The following is an 18523-nucleotide window of genomic DNA, read 5'->3' on the forward strand; positions in this document are numbered from 1 at the left end:
ATTGTGGATATCCTGAAAACCTGGTTGGCTAGATATGTCCCGAGGACTGGTGTGAGAACCTCAGGTTTAGGGGAAAATATTTACTTTTAGCAAGCAGGAGATCTGTGTAGGGGGGTCTATTCTCCATAGGGGCTTTGGGGTGGATAGAGTGGGTTTTGTAAGGCATCAGTTATCCATATTACATGATCAGTAGCTTGATTACTATGAGAAGCCTCAACTCCTCACAAAAGCACCACTTCCTCTTTAAGTGCCACAGAGTGCCTCCATGTGGAGAGAGGTTTTGTTAAGAGATCCTCACCTTTTGCCATCACGTGAACATCTTTTAAGCTACCCTAGAGTTCCTGCCATTTATTTAGCTTCTAAAAAAGAGAAAAAGAAGACAAATGGTTTCCTAAACAGTAGATTGTAAGGTCAAGCAGGTGCAAAAAGATATAGAGGGGCATTTTCTATTACTAAGGGTAAAAATAGAACATTGCACCCTGGTTAATATTTATGCCCTGAATTTGGAACAAAAAGATTTTTACAAATAAACTGACTACCTATTTAGGGTCCATGCGGAAGGCATTATAATAATAGGAGGGGACTTTAATCTCACCTTTAACCCACAGCTTGACAACACGGGTAGTGCTAGTAGGTATGCCAGTGGCAGATAGAGTACAATTAAATAAACAAACTAGTTCAATATTAGGATCTCCAAGATGTATGATAGTACCTCTATCTCACACAAAGTCTTTATTAACTTTTCCGTGATGCATACTTTATATTTGCTCATAGATATGCAGTTGCTAGTTGGCAAACTCTTGCAAGCTATAGATGACAACAGCATTGAGGTGGTTGGACCACAGTCCAGTGGTTCTTAAATTATTCTTGTCCCCACTGAAGCTGTGTTCTCGCACATGGCGCTTAAATGATATTCTATTGGACCCCTCAAGCATAGCACAGCTAGAGATGGATTTAAAGGAGTATATTCAATTTAATGATATAGCAGATGTTATCCTTATTTCCTTTTGGAAGGGTTTGAAAGTGATCCTTAGGGGGAAAACTCGGTACCTTGGAGACCTTTCAGGCGAGGCTGAGAAAACAGAAGGAATATGACACCAGGCAATGGTTACTTTATTTAGAACAGCTTCATAAGGATGGCCGGGGGCCCCTCAATATTCTGGCACACATTGATCAGTTATGCACCAAATTAAAAGAGCTAGAATTAGATGCTATAAATGCTAAGTTACAAATGTTACAACGTATTTTGAGTCTGGCAATAGGGCTGGGAAGCTCTTAGCACAGAAACTACAAAAGACAGTGGCTAGAACCAAAACTATTGATTTCCAAGGCCAGTTGTGGCAGGATAATTAATCTATCAGACAGATGTTTTTGAAGTTTTATACTGATTTATACTGGGAGGTCTCCCAATCCATTCTGGAAGCAATCTCCTATTTGGAGGAGCTGGACCTTCCCCTGCTCGCTCAGGGGGAAAGGGACCAATTATCACTTCCAATTCCACTAGATGAAACCATATGGGCAATAAAAAGATCTGTCCCATAGTAATGCTCCACGCCTGGATGGCTTTACGAAAAAGTTTTACAAATGTTTTTGTAAATATTTGGGCCTTATCTTGACTAGAGTGTTTAATTCCCTGACCACGTTCCTCAAGCTACCTAGTTCATGATGATTTATAGGAGTTATTGTACTTCTTAAACTGGGCAAGGACTCCACTCAGTGCGGGTCCTACAGGCCCATATCACTGCAGGGGACAAACTATAAATTTTTTATGAAGATATTGGCCAAGCACCTTCAAAGAGTTTTGCCACGGCTATTTAAAGATGACCAAGTGGGTTTCATTGATGGCAGGCAAACGTTCGATATATGCAGCTTTGCATCTACGTTGGCATGCTAAACAGGAAAAAAAGCCAGCACTCATTCTATTGATTGATGCAGAGCAAGCCTTTGCAAGATTGGTCTGGACCTTGGTTAGGGCAGGCATTGGGGGCACGTTTTTATCTTGGGCTCATTTGCTTTACACAAACTCTCAATTTTGATTACAAATTAATGGGGGCCTACAACACTTACTTTGCTGTCGAACAAGGTACCAGATAGGGTTGTGCTCTTTTGCCACTGCTTTTTGCACTATGGCGCCACTAGCACAGCACATTCGCAATCATTCCAGCATCAGAGGTATCAATCTTCAGGGAGAGCAACATAAAATTCTACTCTTCGCAGATGGCATTTTATTCTTAGTAGAGGACCCCACCACTAATAACCCAGGCCTTGCTTAATTTGGGGGAATAATCAGGCTTCAAAACTATAGTTTATTAAAAAAATGTGCTTGACTGCTCTAGCTGCCAAGGCAGAGCAGAGCAGTGTCCAATCTATACTTTATTCAGAAAAGAAGGGAACTCCAATAATGATAGGAAAGATAAGCATTCATAACAGATCAGAGAAGAAATAGGAAAACACACAGTAGAGAGAATGGAATAAACTGCCTCATGCTGGAGAGTTCCATCAGGCTGCCTCGCCAACATCTTGTTTGAAAAGCCAGGTTTTAAGGATTGATTTAAAACTCTTTAGGGAGGGATCACTACGGAGGGAGAGTTGAAGACTGTTCCAAGTGTGGGGAGAAAGGAAAAAGAAAGCACAGTGTCGCATGGATTCTAGTTGAGCGTGCTTAGGGCTTGGAAGAACTAATTAATAATCATTTACTCGGGGGAGCGTAGGGAATGGTAAGATAGACGAGGTAGTCTGAGGCACTGATTCTAAGGGCTTTAAAAGTCAATAGGGCAATTTTATAAGTTATTTGGTACTCAACGGGAAGCCAGTGGTGAAGTTTCAGAAGAGGCGTGGTATCAAAATGGCTGGCATGACAGAACAGGCGGATGGCTATGTTTTGTAGGGTCTGTTACTTTTTCATTGAGGAATGTGGCAAGCTTGCATAGATGACATTACAGTAGTCTAGATGGGAGGCAAAGAATGACAGGATGAGAGCATGAAAATCATTGTGGTTAAAATAACAGCATATGGCCCGCAACTAACGGAAGTAAAGGAAACAAAGTTTTTGGCTAGGTGGGAAATCTGAGGTAAGAAGGAAAGAGAGGAATCTAGGAGAACCCCCAAATAACGAAAATGCAAGATTGGCATTACAGAGATACAGAAAAGGGTAATGGGGGCAGATGGAGGGGGAAGTAGAGCCAGAAAACCCACAAGCAACAGTCTTATCAGAATACGTTGCTGCTTCTTTAAACAGTGTGCAACAGAATCAAGGCAGGTCTGTAGCAGGGTAATAGAGGGGGAGAATGGATTAGTAGGATAGAGAAGGAGAATGTCATCTGCATAGAAGTAAGTCGAGATACCAAAAGATTGAATTAAAGCTGCCAGAGGGCTCAAGAATGAATTAATAGAAGTGGAGAGAGGATTGACCCTTGGGGAACACCACAGTGGAGAGTCCTCTTCTGTGAAACAGAGGTGGGGGTGATGACCTGAACAATTAGAGGAAAACCAAGATAAAACATCACCTGAAATGTGGCCATATCTGAGATTTTAAGTACAAAATTGGACTGCCAATTGGTGGACAGGTTAAAAGCACTACATCCATTTAAGTGGGCATCACACTACAAACGATATTTAGGGGTCAATTTTATGGCTAACAGACATCATCTATATAAAGTGAATTATGCACCCTTACTTGAAAGGGCTCTGGAAGGATCTGGAAAGGTGGGAGGGCTTAATGGTCTCATGATTGGATAGGTCTAACATGATAAAGATGATTAAGTACGTAAGTGTCGCCATACTGGCACAGACCGAAGGTCCATCAAGCCCCAGTATCCTGTTTGCAACAGTGGCCAATCCAGGTCACAAGTACCTGGAAAGATCTCAGAACAGTACATTTTATGCTGCTTATCGTAGAAATAAGCAGTGGATTTTGCTTAAATTGCTGTATCTTTTTACAGCTTTATCTATTCTCCTTTCAATTGCTTTTTAAAGATTTAAACTGCAAGGTGTTCTACTATATTTGGCAGCATAAACCACCGAGTAAGCAGAGTGATTTTGAGTCATCCTCTGTCCCAAGGGGGTATGGTTATGCCCAACTTTCAGAAATATTATAAAGTGGCCCAACTTCACAACTTTGCTACAAGAGGTGTAGTTGCAAATTCCAGTGGAATTTTAGATGCCATTGAAGCGGTCTCATTTGCCACCTCACAAAGTGAATTACATCCACCGAGGCAGAGGGAAGACAGCATACTTTGACAGTCCTGAGGAAGGTCTACTTTGGCTGATATATCAAGATCTGTCCTATAAAGGTAATATGTTGACATGAATGGAAAAAGGACTTTTCCACATTATCCGGAATCCTTAATTCTGAAAGGTATTTATAGTAGCTTAAGGGAAAGCACTGACCATTGATGGAGTGGACCCCACTAGGAGCCAATCGTCCAAGTAAGGATAAACAGAGTAACCCCGTTTTTGGAGGTGAGAAGATATCTCTGCCAGGCATTCCATGAAAACTCTGGGAAAGAAAGAGATTGAATGGAAGAACCTGAAATTGGTAATGGTGATGAAAAACGTGAAATGCAGGAACTGCTAGTGAGCCAGATAGATAGGGATGTAAGTGTAAGCATCTTTGAGGCTGAGGGAGGCTAATGGAACTGTTTTGATTTAGGAGAGGAAAGACTGTGGTTAAGGAATTCATTTTAATTTTTTCTCATTTTATAAAGGCATTGAGACCTCAAAGCCAGAGTACCAGTCACAGACCTCCCAATCTCTTGGGAATAAGAGAGAACTTTGAATAGAATCTTTCCCCTCTCTGATCAATGGGACCTCTGAAATTGCATTGCTCTGAAAGAGAGTGCAGCTAGTCCTATATAATAATTTCCACCTCCGTCTGGATGCCTGGGTTCGTAACACACTTCCCATTGGTCCGCCCTGGCGATGACGTCAGAGGGCAGATCAGTGAGACGGAAGGGAACCCAGCACCAGCCAACGGAGGTGAGTAGAGAATTGCCCCCTCCCTCCGAGTTGCATGCCACCCTACCTCCCTCCCTCTCCTCCCCTCCAAGTTCCAGGCCCCCCTCCCCTTCGAGTTGCAGGACGTCCCTCCCCCCTCGCCTCCGAGTTCCAGGACGCCCCTCCCTCTCCTCCGAGTTCCACGGCCCCGCTCCTCCCTACCCCCCTCTCTCTCTTCCCTCCGAGTGCAAGCATGACCTGGCCTCCGGCAGCTCCTTGCCTTCCTGCGTGCCGGCTATAATTTAAAAATTCTTACTTCGGGGTCCGGCATCTGCAGTGAAGACGAGCGGTGCTTCAGACTGCCTTCCCACGGGACCAGAGGCAGAGCTGAGACACATGGGAAGGCAGTCTGAAGTGCCGCTCGTCTTCACTGCAAACGCCGGACCCTGAGGTAAGAATTTTTAAATTACAGCCGGCACGCAGCAAGGCAAGGGGCTGCCGGAGGACAGGTCGTGCTTGCACTCGGAGGGGACAGAGAGGGAGGGAGGAGAGGGGGGGCGTGGAACTCGGAGGGGCGTCCTGGAACTCGAAGGGGAGGGAGGTGGTCCTGGAACTCGAAGGGGAGGGGGGTCCTGGAACTCGAATGGGAGGGGTGCCTGGAACTCGAAGGAGATGGAGGGACGGAGGTAAGGGGGCATGGAACTTGGAGGAGTCAGAGAGAGGGAGGTAGGGAGGGGGGCGTGGAACCTTGCTAGCACCCGTTTCATTTCTTTCAGAAACGGGCCTCTTTTACTAGTATATACAGGAGATGGGCTGGGATTTTAGACAGACCTGGAGCAAAGTGGGAAAACTTACCTCGTAGCCTTGATCTATGATGTGCAAAACCCACTTCTCTATGGTGATTGTGCTCCACGCCCCCTGAAGAATTGAAACTGGCCCTCCACTGGAAGGTAGTCATAATGACTGGTTAGGTTAAGGAGTCAGTGTTGTTAAACATGATTGTTGCTTCCTCTTCCATTGTTTTTGCTTCTGAGAATAAGTCAGGGGAGACTGCCTTTGAGGAGGAGGAGGTCTGCCATATTGTAGGGAAACTTACTGAAAGAACTGCTGTGGATATGGTTTTCTATTAACAGCATTGGAGCTTCCGTGATAACAGACTTGTCTGGCAGTGGGGAAGAGAGTTAACTCCTCAATGGTGAGGGATCTTTAATTTGAGATACTATGTCTTTGACCCTATTGCTAAATAAGTTATCTCCCATGCAAGGGGCATCCAACAATCGATGCAGATCTTTGTGAACACCAAACACTTAACCAAGCCATCCTGCAAGCCACAATTGCTACAGCTGCTAATCTTGATATAGTATTGTAAGTATCTTCGGTAACCTTAAGAAGTTGAAAAGCATATTCTGAAATGGGGTAAGTATCTGGCAAAGCGGAGCTCGATAATCATTAACTATCCTCTGACTGAACACATTGCATGAGCTTGTAATGGAATGGAGCATCTGTAGTTGATAATCTAAAATTCTTAAAGTCAGCTTTGAACTCTGATAAGCCGTCCAGCAATTTGTGATCCTTGCCCAGGGACATACTAGAAATAGGTTCTGCTGCCTTGGATTTTCTGATGGCTGCCTCTGAAACATTACATGAGGTAGCTGCTGCTGATTACATCCTACAGGTGGAAAGACCTTGCATTTCAACTTGGATGGAGCCGCACAGATAGAAGAAATTTCCATAGCTCTAGTTGCAAGTCTAACCAAATTGGATGTATAGGTAGTGCTAATGTTTCCTTAGAAGATTTCATTGCCTGAAGAATAGATCTGAAATCTCCCTGAGATTGCTAAGGCTCAACAAGATTTAACAATGAGGTTTTCATTAAGTTGAGCAGGAGCCTAAGGTAGGTCATATCTTCCTACTGGCCAGCTTGTTTAACTTCAGCTGCTGTTGGAGTTTGTGACACTGAGAGCAAAGCAGAGCTCTCTCTTAAAAATCTTTGTAACAGGTTAAGTATTGCCATACTACTATTTCCCAGTGGCTGGGAGTAGAGGCCGACCAGATTATGGTTTCGGCACCAAAACCCACCTGAAATCTGTGATCGGGTTTCGGTCAAAAATGCCAGCACATTTACATCTGAAACAAGCATTTCTCACCCCCAGTCTTTGCCGCCGCAAGCCCTGGCCAACTCCCCCCACCCCCAACAAAAAACCTGCCCTCCCCAGGCCTACTTTCTCAAAGCCCTGGTGGTCTAATGGCTTCTTTGGAGCAGGAGTTATCCCGAGTTGCTCCCGCCTGCTCTGTAGTGAAAATGGCGGCCATGAATTCTTCCATCAGTCTTGTGGCCACCATTTTGAGACTGCTCCTACCCATACCCCTTCCAATCCCAAAATGATGGCTGCTACCTCCCTTGGCCGCCATTTTCACTATGCAGCGGGTGGAAGTAGAAATGACTTGGGATCATTCCTGCTCGGAAGAGGCCACTAGACCCCAGGGCTTTTAGAAGGCATGCCTGGTGAGGTGTGGGGGAGGACAGAGTTGGTGGGTTGCCTGGGTGGACAGGCTTTTTGTCAAGGGGGAGGGTGAGGCTATAGTTTCGGTTCCAGCTAAAACCAAGCGACAAAGTTGCCAATTCCGTGGTAAAACCACAGAATTGGGTGGTTTCCAACTTTCCCTCCGCAGGATCTTTTGAAAGCCTGCGGATTGTGGGTTTTTGGGTGCTTTTTGAAACCCACGTCTGTGGGTTGGGCGCTTTTTCATCATCGCCGTGATTTGGCACTCTGCAGCTCCGCCCTCCATTAGTCAGAAGAGACAGGTTTGGCTATACAAGAGGGTTCCTTGATACAGCTTCTTGTGAAACATGTGTCATGTCAGAATAGTATCCCCTATCCGACAACTTTGTTGCATCAGACGAGGATATATCTTCTTATAATTTTATATAAAGTGAAGATAAAAAGATATGAAGGTATAGAGTTGAAATACTACAAAAATGTTAAAAATTTGACCTATGACGATTTGTGTGCCAAGGACTCCGCAGTAAAGCATTGACCTGTATGAGCGGCACCGCTCAGGTAAAAATAAATCATCTGAATACTTTTCAAATTATATTTTGATTTTCAGATCTTGAGTATGGGTAATTTATTCTGATAGTAGTGAGGATATCAGCAAGAAGGACAGGAGTCCAACCCACAAGTAGCCCTTTTTACTTGCAGGGAGAATTCCTTAGGGATGGAATGTTTTTTAACAGTACAAGGGGGAAGAGCTTTTGGCGACATAATCTGAAGAGGTACGCTTCAGCCTGAGGCTCCGCACACGCCCTTCAGTAATTTGGTGAAATTTTAGCATTTCCCTCACCTATTTTGGCACCCTTTGCTTGGCTTTGCCGCAGAACACCTGGCGCCAAAGCGTGATGTCACACAAACAAACCAGTGCGATCAAACATTATTTCTCTGAGGTGGGGATAGAGGAACATAGTGGGCCACATGGAGTGACACTTATGGAATTCGCATTGGAGACTCAAGGCACACTGCTGTTCAATTTGGAGTCGGAGGATTTTGACTCTACTGATAGCCATGCTCCAATCACCAAATGTGAACTTAATGCAACGCTACAGGACCGCAAGTGTGCTCTGCAGAAAGATGCCTCTGATAGAGTTGAAGAACTAAAAGCACTGATAGCAGATCTGCGCAGAGGCCTAGAGGATTTAGACCAACAAGTCAAGGAACAAACACTTACTATAAAAGAGGCATTGAATAGATTAGATACTGATAATGTCACAACAGAATCTTTATTGAAAAAGGTTGAACATTTAGAGAATCGTTCCAGATCCGTCTCCGGGGTGGCCTGGAGGCGAATGGGGATGAACACTGTATGCATATAGTAAGGGAAATCTGCCTACAAATATTGCATAGTGAATCCTGAGCTCATTTTAGAATCAGACATTAACATTGAAAGGGCACATAGAGTGCTGGGTTCCCGTCGTAATAAACCCCGTGACATCATTGCTTGCCTGCATGCCTTTTCTCTAAGGGATCAATTGCTGGCTATGGCACAAAGCTAAAGGGCTCCTTTAAATATAAGAATGATAGAATTAAACTGTACCAGGATTTAACCAGTCTTCAGAAAAAAAGAGAATTTAAGGATGTGACTGTTGCTACAAGCGGAGAGGATTAAATATAAATGTCCTTCCCATTTGGGTTATCCTCTATGATCAGTAGGAAAGTTTTTCATGTGAAAACAACGCTGGAAGCAAGAAACCATCTTTGGAAGGTAGGGTTGCAGAAAGATCCGGAACCCACCCGTGCATCTATGGTCATTACCAAGGCCTGACACCAAAGTTGCAGAGAATCCCGGAGAGGAAAAATCATCTTAAGCTCCAATCTATTGAGTAAGCAGTAGAACCCTCATAACTTGTGTTCAGGAGTACCTGGATTATATACAGCCATGTGTCACTTTTGGGCTGAGGAGCACGTGTGCTCTGTCATCAATAATCAGCTTTGTGATCTTCTTTGCTGTTGAATATGTATGTGTTTTATTGACTAGCGTACTTTCCATACAGAATTTTTGATCCTCCTGTTTAGGAATAATAAAAGGGACTTAATTGCCTAGCTTCCATAGTTGGTACACTGAGCACAGTACTCTGATTGAGTTCCCCGATATTTTAAAGATGTAATTCGGGGCAAACCTACCTGTTAGATCCTTGCAGTCTGAAAATGTGAAGTTTTGGGCGAATGCTAAATTGCAAACTGTGGCATATGTTAATACACGGAACATTGCATTTTCAATAGTGGGTCCACAAATCTGGAACAAATTATCAGGTTATTTGAGACTGTGTAGTAGTAGGGTTCAATTCAGTAAGTTACTGAAGATACATTTGTTTGAACATGTGTGGGGCCGATTTTGTCTGTTTTATTTTGAATATTGTATAATCCAGTGCTGGTTATTGTTTTATTGTCTCTCTTTATTATGTATGTTGATTTGTGATCCACCTAGTTGTGGGTGGACTAGAAATTTTAAATAAATAAATCTAACTTTAATATTACTTTCTTTTTTACAGATGAGGGCTATGTGTTATTTTAGTTGTTTATATCCTAGGATGAGTGCTGTTAATGTAATAACTTGGAATATTTGTGGGATAAATTCTCCTATCAGAAGGAAGAAGCTGCTTACAGCTCTCCATCGTCAGGGAGCTGAGATAGTATTCTTGCAGGAGACCCATTGGAATGATTTTGAACACCAAAAGTTAAGAAGGAAGTGGGTGGGCCACAGTTAATCGACTGCTATGCTAATTAATAAGAACATTCCCTTGGAGGAGCATAAATGTCGCAAAGACTCGCAGAGACAATGGGTAGTAGTTCATTCATTGTTCTTTTTATGGTAAAACTGTATCTGTTAGTTTTAGTGTATGTTCCCACTGTTTATGATAGGACTTTCTTCCCAACCTTAAACTTTTATTAGATTTTATTAGTAGAATGGGATAAAAAGAGTGCCCAGCCAGGAGGAAGAAGACAGGCTTATTGGGGAGATGAAGTTTTACAGCTGCAACTCAATTTGGTAGAAGTGTGGCAGGTGCTGCATCTGGGAGAACAATCTTTTACCCATAATCCGAGGGCCCATTTGACTGAAAGTCATTTGGACTAGATTCTCTTACAAGAGCAACTTTTTAGCAATGTACAAACAGTGGACATTATTTACTGTGGAATATTGAACCATGCTTTGATAAAACTGTCCCTGTTTCTTGCTAAGAAAGAATGACCCCCAACTTTGTGTATGTGCTGGGGATTATATGAAGAATATGGCAAAAATAATCACAACCTACTCGAACCCCGGGTTTGTTTTGGGAAGCAGGGAAAGCAGTACTATAGGGCAAAATTAGCTCTTAATGTGTATTCTCATTATAAAATATTGAATTGCCATATTTTAGTGTTAATCTCCCAATTAAAACATGTTCAAAGGGAGTTATCACGTCATCTAAGAAGAGAAAATAGAATCCAATATTTTCAACTGCAACAATCTTTAAATGCTTTTAATATACCAACGCACAACTATTGTGCGTGGATGCCATAGTTTTTCTTGGATATAGTATATACCCGGGGTGTCAAATAGGTCCCTGACCTGTTACCATATCTGGCCTGTGCTTTGTCCCTGTGCTCTGTGATTCTCAGGGGACTGTTTGACAGATAATTCTCATATTAATTGCATGTTTTATAACTATTTTAAAACTTCATATACAGCACAGGACCTGGGGCCAATAGATTGATACATTTTTTACACATATCGATATGCCCACTTTAACAGATGAGGATTTGGAGATACTTAACATATCTGTGGACCCAGGAGAGCTTCAACATGCCATCAGAACCTCAGCAGATAAGGGGACCCCGGGTCCAGATGGGGCCCTTCTTAACCTAGTCCTCAGGGCACACCAAGTCCCATCAGGTTTTCTGGATATCCACAATGAATATACAGGGTGAGAGTGGCATACCAATGAGGAAGTGCATGCTAATCTCTCTCATGCATATTCATTATGGATATCCTGAAACCCTGATTGGGACTTGGTGTGCCCTGAGGACTAGGTTGTAAAGCGCTGTTTTTTTATGGATCACCTCCACATAGTCTTCCCAAAGGTAGGGCCTCCAGCTAAACCTGTTCATGGAGAACCCCAGCCAGTCAGGTTTTCATGATATCTGCAATGAATATTCATGAGACTGTTTTGGAATTTTACAAGATTGTGGGATACAGAGTTGTGGCCATTTTCTGTTTATGAAGTGGCATGCTGGGAGGGTTGCTTTCCTCCTATGCAGGGGGGAGGGGGGCAATGATAATACCATTATAGAAACCTAGTCGGAATCCCCAGATGACTAACTCCTACAGACCCATTTCATTACTAAATGTAGATATGAAAAAATTTAGCCATCTGATCAAGTTGGCTTTGTTAATGGTTGTAATGCTGTGACCAATATTCGTCAGCTTCTGTGCTCAATGGAATTTATCCACATAAAGAGCTTTGGCGGCCATAGTGGTGAGCTTTCATATTGAAAAAGCTTTAGACTCTGTCTTGGAAATATCTCTGGGAAATCTTGCAACACTTCGGATTTCGGGGATCTATTCTCACATGGATCGGTCTGTTGTATGCAGCCCCTTGGACACACATCTTACTTAATGGTATCCTCTTGGTACCCTTTGGTATTGAGAGAGGGTTATAATCAGTGGTGTGCTGGTAAATTTTTAACAACAGGCTCTCTCCCCAGTCCAACTTTGCACCCTCCCCCCCTCCACAAAAAAAAAAAAATTCTGAGCTGGCTATACTCGGGGAGAGAGCCTGGGGAGTAGCAATGCATTATTCTGGGGAAAAAATTGTTTTTTTTTAAATGCTCCCAGGTTCCAATCTAATTCATGTTTAATGTGGGATAAAATGCAATAAATAAGTAAATAAATGTTGATCACCTGATTCCCATAACATGGTCTGTTTTAGAAGTTCTTTACCTGGAGAAAAAAAAAATCTCTGCACCAATAACAGGGTTAGGTGTCCCTATAACCAGCCCCTCTAAATGACACACTGATTACGATTTATAACAAATTACTACTCTACCTATGAAAAGTTATTCCCTTATTATACTTCCTCTGTGTACATCCCTATGCACAAGACAGCGGCATTTTTAAGAATTTAACTTTTTTTTTTTTTTTACAGTATCCTCCCCACCCCACCTCCCTATTATTACAGATCTCCTCCCCGCTCTCCCAAGCCGAAGGGTCCCACTCCCAGCGCATACCTGAAGACAGCATCCCTGGTGGTCTAGTGGATTCTTCGGGGCAGGAAAGATCCCGTCTTTCCTGCCCGCTGCTGGTGCTGACCTTCCTCCTGCCGCATCTTCTTTAAAATGGATGCCGAGACTTACAAAGGCGGCCTCGCAAGACATCTCCTTCCTCTTTCTTCCCTCCCCTCCATCCATATGCATCTCCTTCTTCTCTCTTCCCTCTCATCCATTCATTTCCAGCTTTTTTCCTCTCCCTCCGCCATGATCCATGTCCAGCATTTCTCCTCTCTTTTCCCCTCCATCTATGTTCATCTCACTTCCTCTCTCTTCCCTTCCCTCCATCCATGTCCAGCTTTTTAACTGTCTCCCCTCCATCCATGTGCATCTCCTTCCTCTGCCTTCCCCTCCATCCATGTTCAGAATTTCTCCTCTTTCCCCTAAATCCATGTGCATCTCCTCCTCTTTTCCCTCCCCTCCATTCATGTCCAGCCTTTCTACTTCCTCTGTCTTCCCTCCCTCCCTCCATCTATGTCCTCTTTCCCCTAAATCCATGTGCATCTCCTCCTCTTTTCCCTCCCCTCCATGTCCAGCCTTTCTACTTCCTCTGTCTTCCCTCCCTCCCTCCATCCATGCCCAGCATTTCTTCTATCTCCCTTCCCCTCCATCCGTGTGCATCTCCTTCCTGTCTTTCCTTCCCTCCAACATTTCTCCTCTCTTCCCTTCCCTCCACTCCACTCCATCCATGTCCAGCATTTCTCCTCTCCCCTCCATCCACGTGCATCTCCTTCCTGTCTTCGCTGTCCTCCATCCAGGTCCAGCATTTGTCCTGCCCTCCCCTCAATCCATCCAAGTTCAGCAACTCTCCTCTCCCTTGTCCTCCCCTCCATGTCCAACGATTCTCCTCTGCCCTCCCCTCCATGTCCAGCGATTCTCCTCTCTCCCCTGCCCTTTTCTCCCATACATGTCCAGCGATTCTCCTCTCTCCCCTCCCTTCCATGTCCAGCAATTCTCCTTTGCCCCCCTTTTCAGCCCCTGAGTTCCAGTTCCAACCCTAGCCCTCCCCTAACCATCCATGTCCAGTGACTTCTCCTCTCTCCCCTCCCTTCCATGTCCAGCAATTCTCCTTTGCCCCCTATCCTCCCTGCCATCCATGTGCATTGACTCACCCCAGCCACCACCTGCCCCCCTTTTCAGCCCCCGAGTTCCAACCCCAGCTCACCTGCCCACCCTGAGCTCCCCGATAGCCCTCCTTTCCTTCCTGCCGCCACCCAGCCTTTAAATATTTTATTTTACCTCAAGTTGCGGCGGCACTGAAAACAGCAGGCTAAGCTCGCCTCCGGCCTTCCCTTCCCTCTGTGTCCCACCCTCACGGAAACAGGGAATACATCAGAAGAAGGCGGGACCTTTTACAGTATAATAGACAAATGGACCTGAGACTTTGAGATCCATTCCATAGATAAACATGTGTATAGCCTGTATGATGGTCTACAGCTGGCATGGAGTATACAACCTGCAGGAGCTTCATTACAAATTTTTCCTGAGGCTGTATAGGAGCCCCATTTTCCTGTGAGGAAAATGGGGCTCCCATTGGATTGGAAATGCTTTAAATGTGGCATGACAGAAGCGACATATAGACATTGTATATGGGAGTGTCCCCAGATATTAACCTTCTGGCAAACACTATGGTCACATCTAAGCTGGATGTATTCACAAACTTGAGAAGCCATGCCACAGCATGTTTGTTGGATATTATGGATGATACTGTGGAAGGAACTCGATATTAGTCTTATTTCTACATAAGGCTTGTTTAATAGCAAAAGGTGCCTTTTGCTCCAGTGGTACAATCAGAATCATGAGTTATTGCGAATGGAACACCTTTTCTTATCATATGGACCCCTTACTTAAATACTTGAAACACTAAAATATGGTCTGTTTTTGTTTTTCTCAACACTTCGGAAATCTAAGAGCATTGTAGTTTATTCAGTTACATGCTGTGGAATTTTAGTCTGCAGGTTGGATAGTTAATTCTTAATAGCCATTTCTGGATGGATAGTTTGGCGCTGGAAAGATGTTAGTTATGTAATCGGGGGGGGGGGGGGGGGGCTAGCGGGGCTGGTATTTAAAAAGAAAACTGGTCATTGCTTGTTAGTATGATTGATTATATGAGCATTAGTTGAAATATTGAAGCTGAGCTGCTTATTTTCAGTGACAAGATATTTAAACTTAACAGTACAAGAAGATTTAGAAAGATGTTTGAGATTTACTTATGGGTTTCTCCTTATGCTTGGCTAGTAAGTTCTGTGACTCGCGGAAAGTTCAGCATGCAGTTTGTAAGCCTATGACGCAGTCTTTGTAGGTTGTGGTTTGTTTCTTTTTTGCTAACTGCTCCTCAGGCTGCAGAGGTGGGTGTGGAGAAAGAGTGATCCCTGATGTTCAGGCTGTGAGCTCCAGGGGTTTGTGGTGTTGCCAGTGTGGCAAGTACCCCTGAACAAGCCAAAGATTTTTCTTTTTATCTGTCCCCAAGGGCAAAGTGAGTTGTGCTCTCCTGTTTTTTTTTTTCTGTAGGTGCCTCAGTCAGCCTCATAAGGGAAGAGGGAGTAATAGAAGTCATGCTGTAATAAAATATTGTTTCTGGAGAGGGGAAGTCATGTAGCCTGCAAGTCAAGCAGGGAAAACAAGACTGAGGGGAAGGAGGAGGAGCCACAGGCAAAAATGCCTGTGCATACTCAGGGGATTTAAAAAAAAAAAAAACCAACCCAAACAAAATCTCCTGAGGTAAGGGAGAGCACCACACCTGGCTCCGCCTGGAGAATATCACCAACAAGCATGCCTGCATACCTCCTGCTTATCACTGGAGAATCCCCTAGACTTGGAGAAAAAGCAATCAAGTTAGTGAGAGAAGTGGCAGGGGATTTTTCAGGGATGCCCATTAAATGACAGCTACATTCATGGAGTGGAGGAGTGGCCTAGTGCCCCAGTCTTGCAATCCAGAGGGGCCGGTTCAAATCCCACTGCTGCTCCTTGTGATCTTGGGCAAGTCACTTAACCCTCCATTGCATCACGTACAAACTTAGATTGTGAGCCCTCCTGGGACAGAGATATATCCAGTGTACCTGAATGTAACTCACCTTGAGCTACTACTGAAAAAGGTGTGAGCAAACATCTAAAATATGTAGTGAATATGCAGGTAGTTATTGAGTACCTTGGCAGACTGGTACAAATCCTCCATCAGCCCCCTGATGTGTAGCCACCTGCTGTTTTATCTCCTGGCAAACCTCTCCCTTTTAAGCAGCACACACATAAAGTTGTGCACAGCTGCTGTTGCATCTGAATGTTGCAGCTGTTACCACTTGCAGACTTGAGCAACATTTTACTACCATTCCTGTGGGCCAGTCCACTATTTATTTCCCACTGTTGCCAGGTCTGGCAGACTACTGTGTTGAGGGTGGGCAAAAGGCAGGGGAACAGCAAGAAAGGGGAATGAAGGATAAAGGCAGAGATGGGGTGGGTTTGGGGACATGGTTCATTATTTTGTCATAACCCACTCACTCTTTAGCATCACGATCACTTCTCTTGGTTATCACTACCTTACCTTCCCTTCCCCTCCTTCTCCTGGCATCACCACCTTTATTTCCTTCTCAACTGCTGGCTTCACGTTCCTTCCCCACTGTGGGATGCCAACACAGTTGGCAGAGGAATCAGGTGAGCAGCACTTTTTACCTGCTGCCGCCTTTATCTCTGAAGCTGGAAGAACACATGGCCCCATAGTTTTATGAGGCCTGGTACCCCCCACAGTTCTGTCTTCAAAGGTAAGTCAGCAGAGCAGGTGCCAAGTGCAGCAGGCAAGACTTTCTGCTGACTCCTTCTGGTGAGAGGAGTCAGCATTTTATTTAGGACAGCTATTTATGTGGTCCTAATTAAACATATAGTTATGCAGATAGTACCAATATACAGTGCTATCTGCATAACTTGTGGCGCTGTCTACCTCCTCCAAAACACTTTATGGCCCTTCATCTCCTAAACAACTCATTTTATTTGGTTACACATCAAGATGTCTGGCCAAAGGTTTTGTGGAAACCAGCCCCCCCCCCCCCCCCGAGTTAAAACATAAATGATTTACAAAGTTAACTTTTAAGGATATGGTGTCATTTCACATTTGAAATGAAAGAAAATCCATGCTGCAGAGGCTCTTAGCCAGTAGTTGGGTGACTGTTGTCATAGAGGGTAACGGCCCTGCATCTCCCCTCTCCCTCTTGCCATGGTGTGGTACCTCAGCACCCCCCCCCCCCAATCTCCAACATATCTTTCTCTTCCTATTCTTTCTCCCCTCTCTCCTTCAACCGCTGTGGTCTAGCATCTTCCCTCTCGCTTCCTCTATGGATCCAGCATTTCTCTCTCTCAGGCTTCCCTCCTCTTCAAACTTGCCTTTTATCTCTAGTGGCCACCCACAGTGGCGGCAATTAACAAACACTATTTCCTGCTGGCCTTGGAATCTTCCCTCTACTACATCTTGTCTTTCTCTATCTCAACTTTCTGTTTCCAGCAGGGGCAGGATACAGCATGTTAATCACTGCCCTATTGGAAGATTTTTTGGAGGGGGGCAGAAGCAATTCAGCCAGGGAACACAAGGGGGCTGGAGAAAACTGGTCTGTAGGAATAGTTTGGGGAACCCCTGACATACAGCATTTATGGCCCACAGCCCATGCCCTTCTTAAATGTAGGTTTCAAAAGTGGTAATGGTATTTAGCAAACTTCTGATCAATTTGCTTTGCCATTGTCTTTGTTCACATAGGCTACCATAATCTGAGATGCAGAAATCTGTGTGAATGGATGTAAAATGTTGGCAGTTTAGTGTCACTGAGCACAGGTGAAAGGAAATCTGAGATAGAGGAGTTTATGTCTATACCCTCCATTAATGTGTCTGTGTTTTTTTTTCTTATGTTTAATTCATCCTGTAGGCTGAAAGATACATTTGTAAGATCCGCCTGATGTATGCAAGCCTTCTGCTGCTCATCCTCACCGGTCTGGTCCTCTGTTTTGCTGCCACCTGCATTCATCCTCCAAGGGAGAAGTGGACCAGGGTGCATCTGTAGGCAGAGACGGCATACTGCTGCTCATGGAAGAGAGAAGGAAGTTGTATAGATATCTGTGCATAATAAAAACAATTTATTACTCCTTGTGTTCTTGCTGGCAAAAGATTTATTTATTGCATTATCCCACATTTTCCCACCTCTTTGCAGGCTCAATGTGGCTTACAATACATCATGAATAGTGAGAATGCATGAGAAAGTATACCTTCTCTTTAGAAAATAAGCCTGTAAGTGTATGACTGACTACTTAACTGTGGAGAATTTCAGATTAGTAGTTCAAAGTATCATTATGTCACTTTTTGACTACTGTAATAGTCTCTTAGTCAGACTACCTAAAAGAACTACTACTACTATTTAGCATTTCTATAGTGCTACAAGGCATACGCAGCGCTGCACAAACATAGAAGAAAGACAGTCCCTGCTCAAAGAGCTTACAATCTAATAGACAAAAAATAAATAAAGTAAGCAAATCAAATCAATTAATGTGAACGGGAAGAAAGAGAGGAGGGTAGGTGGAGGCGAGTGGTTACAAGTGGTTACGAGTCAAAAGCAATGTTAAAGAGGTGGGCTTTCAGTCTAGATTTAAAGGTGGCCAAGGATGGGGCAAGACGTAGAGGCTCAGGAAGTTTATTCCAGGCGTAGGGTGCAGCGAGACAGAAGGCGCGAAGTCTGGAGTTGGCAGTAGTGGAGAAGGGAACAGATAAGAAGGATTTATCCATGGAGCGGAGTGCACGGGAAGGGGTGTAGGGA

At 44.1% G+C, this 18523-nt stretch overlaps 1 protein-coding gene and 1 long non-coding RNA gene across 4 annotated transcripts in view; one reads left to right on the forward strand and one right to left on the reverse strand.

The window, feature by feature from the left end:
* The window catches only part of TMEM219 (transmembrane protein 219), a 123858-nt gene extending 105996 nt beyond the window's left edge, over nt 1–17862 (forward strand). For all 3 annotated transcript variants that reach the window (XM_030209569.1, XM_030209571.1, XM_030209570.1), the window contains one exon: nt 17642–17862. In XM_030209569.1, the coding sequence (XP_030065429.1) occupies nt 17642–17776 (135 nt within the window). In that variant the 3' untranslated portion in view covers nt 17777–17862. The remainder of the gene's footprint in view (nt 1–17641) is intronic.
* Nucleotides 17757–18523, reverse strand: part of LOC115474206 — a 31260-nt gene continuing 30493 nt past the window's right edge. The window contains exon 3 of the long non-coding RNA XR_003942828.1: nt 17757–17829. This is a non-coding gene — a long non-coding RNA (uncharacterized LOC115474206). The remainder of the gene's footprint in view (nt 17830–18523) is intronic.

The sequence above is a fragment of the Microcaecilia unicolor genome, chromosome 7 (genome assembly GCF_901765095.1).
Source record: "Microcaecilia unicolor chromosome 7, aMicUni1.1, whole genome shotgun sequence".
Taxonomy (NCBI): domain Eukaryota; kingdom Metazoa; phylum Chordata; class Amphibia; order Gymnophiona; family Siphonopidae; genus Microcaecilia; species Microcaecilia unicolor.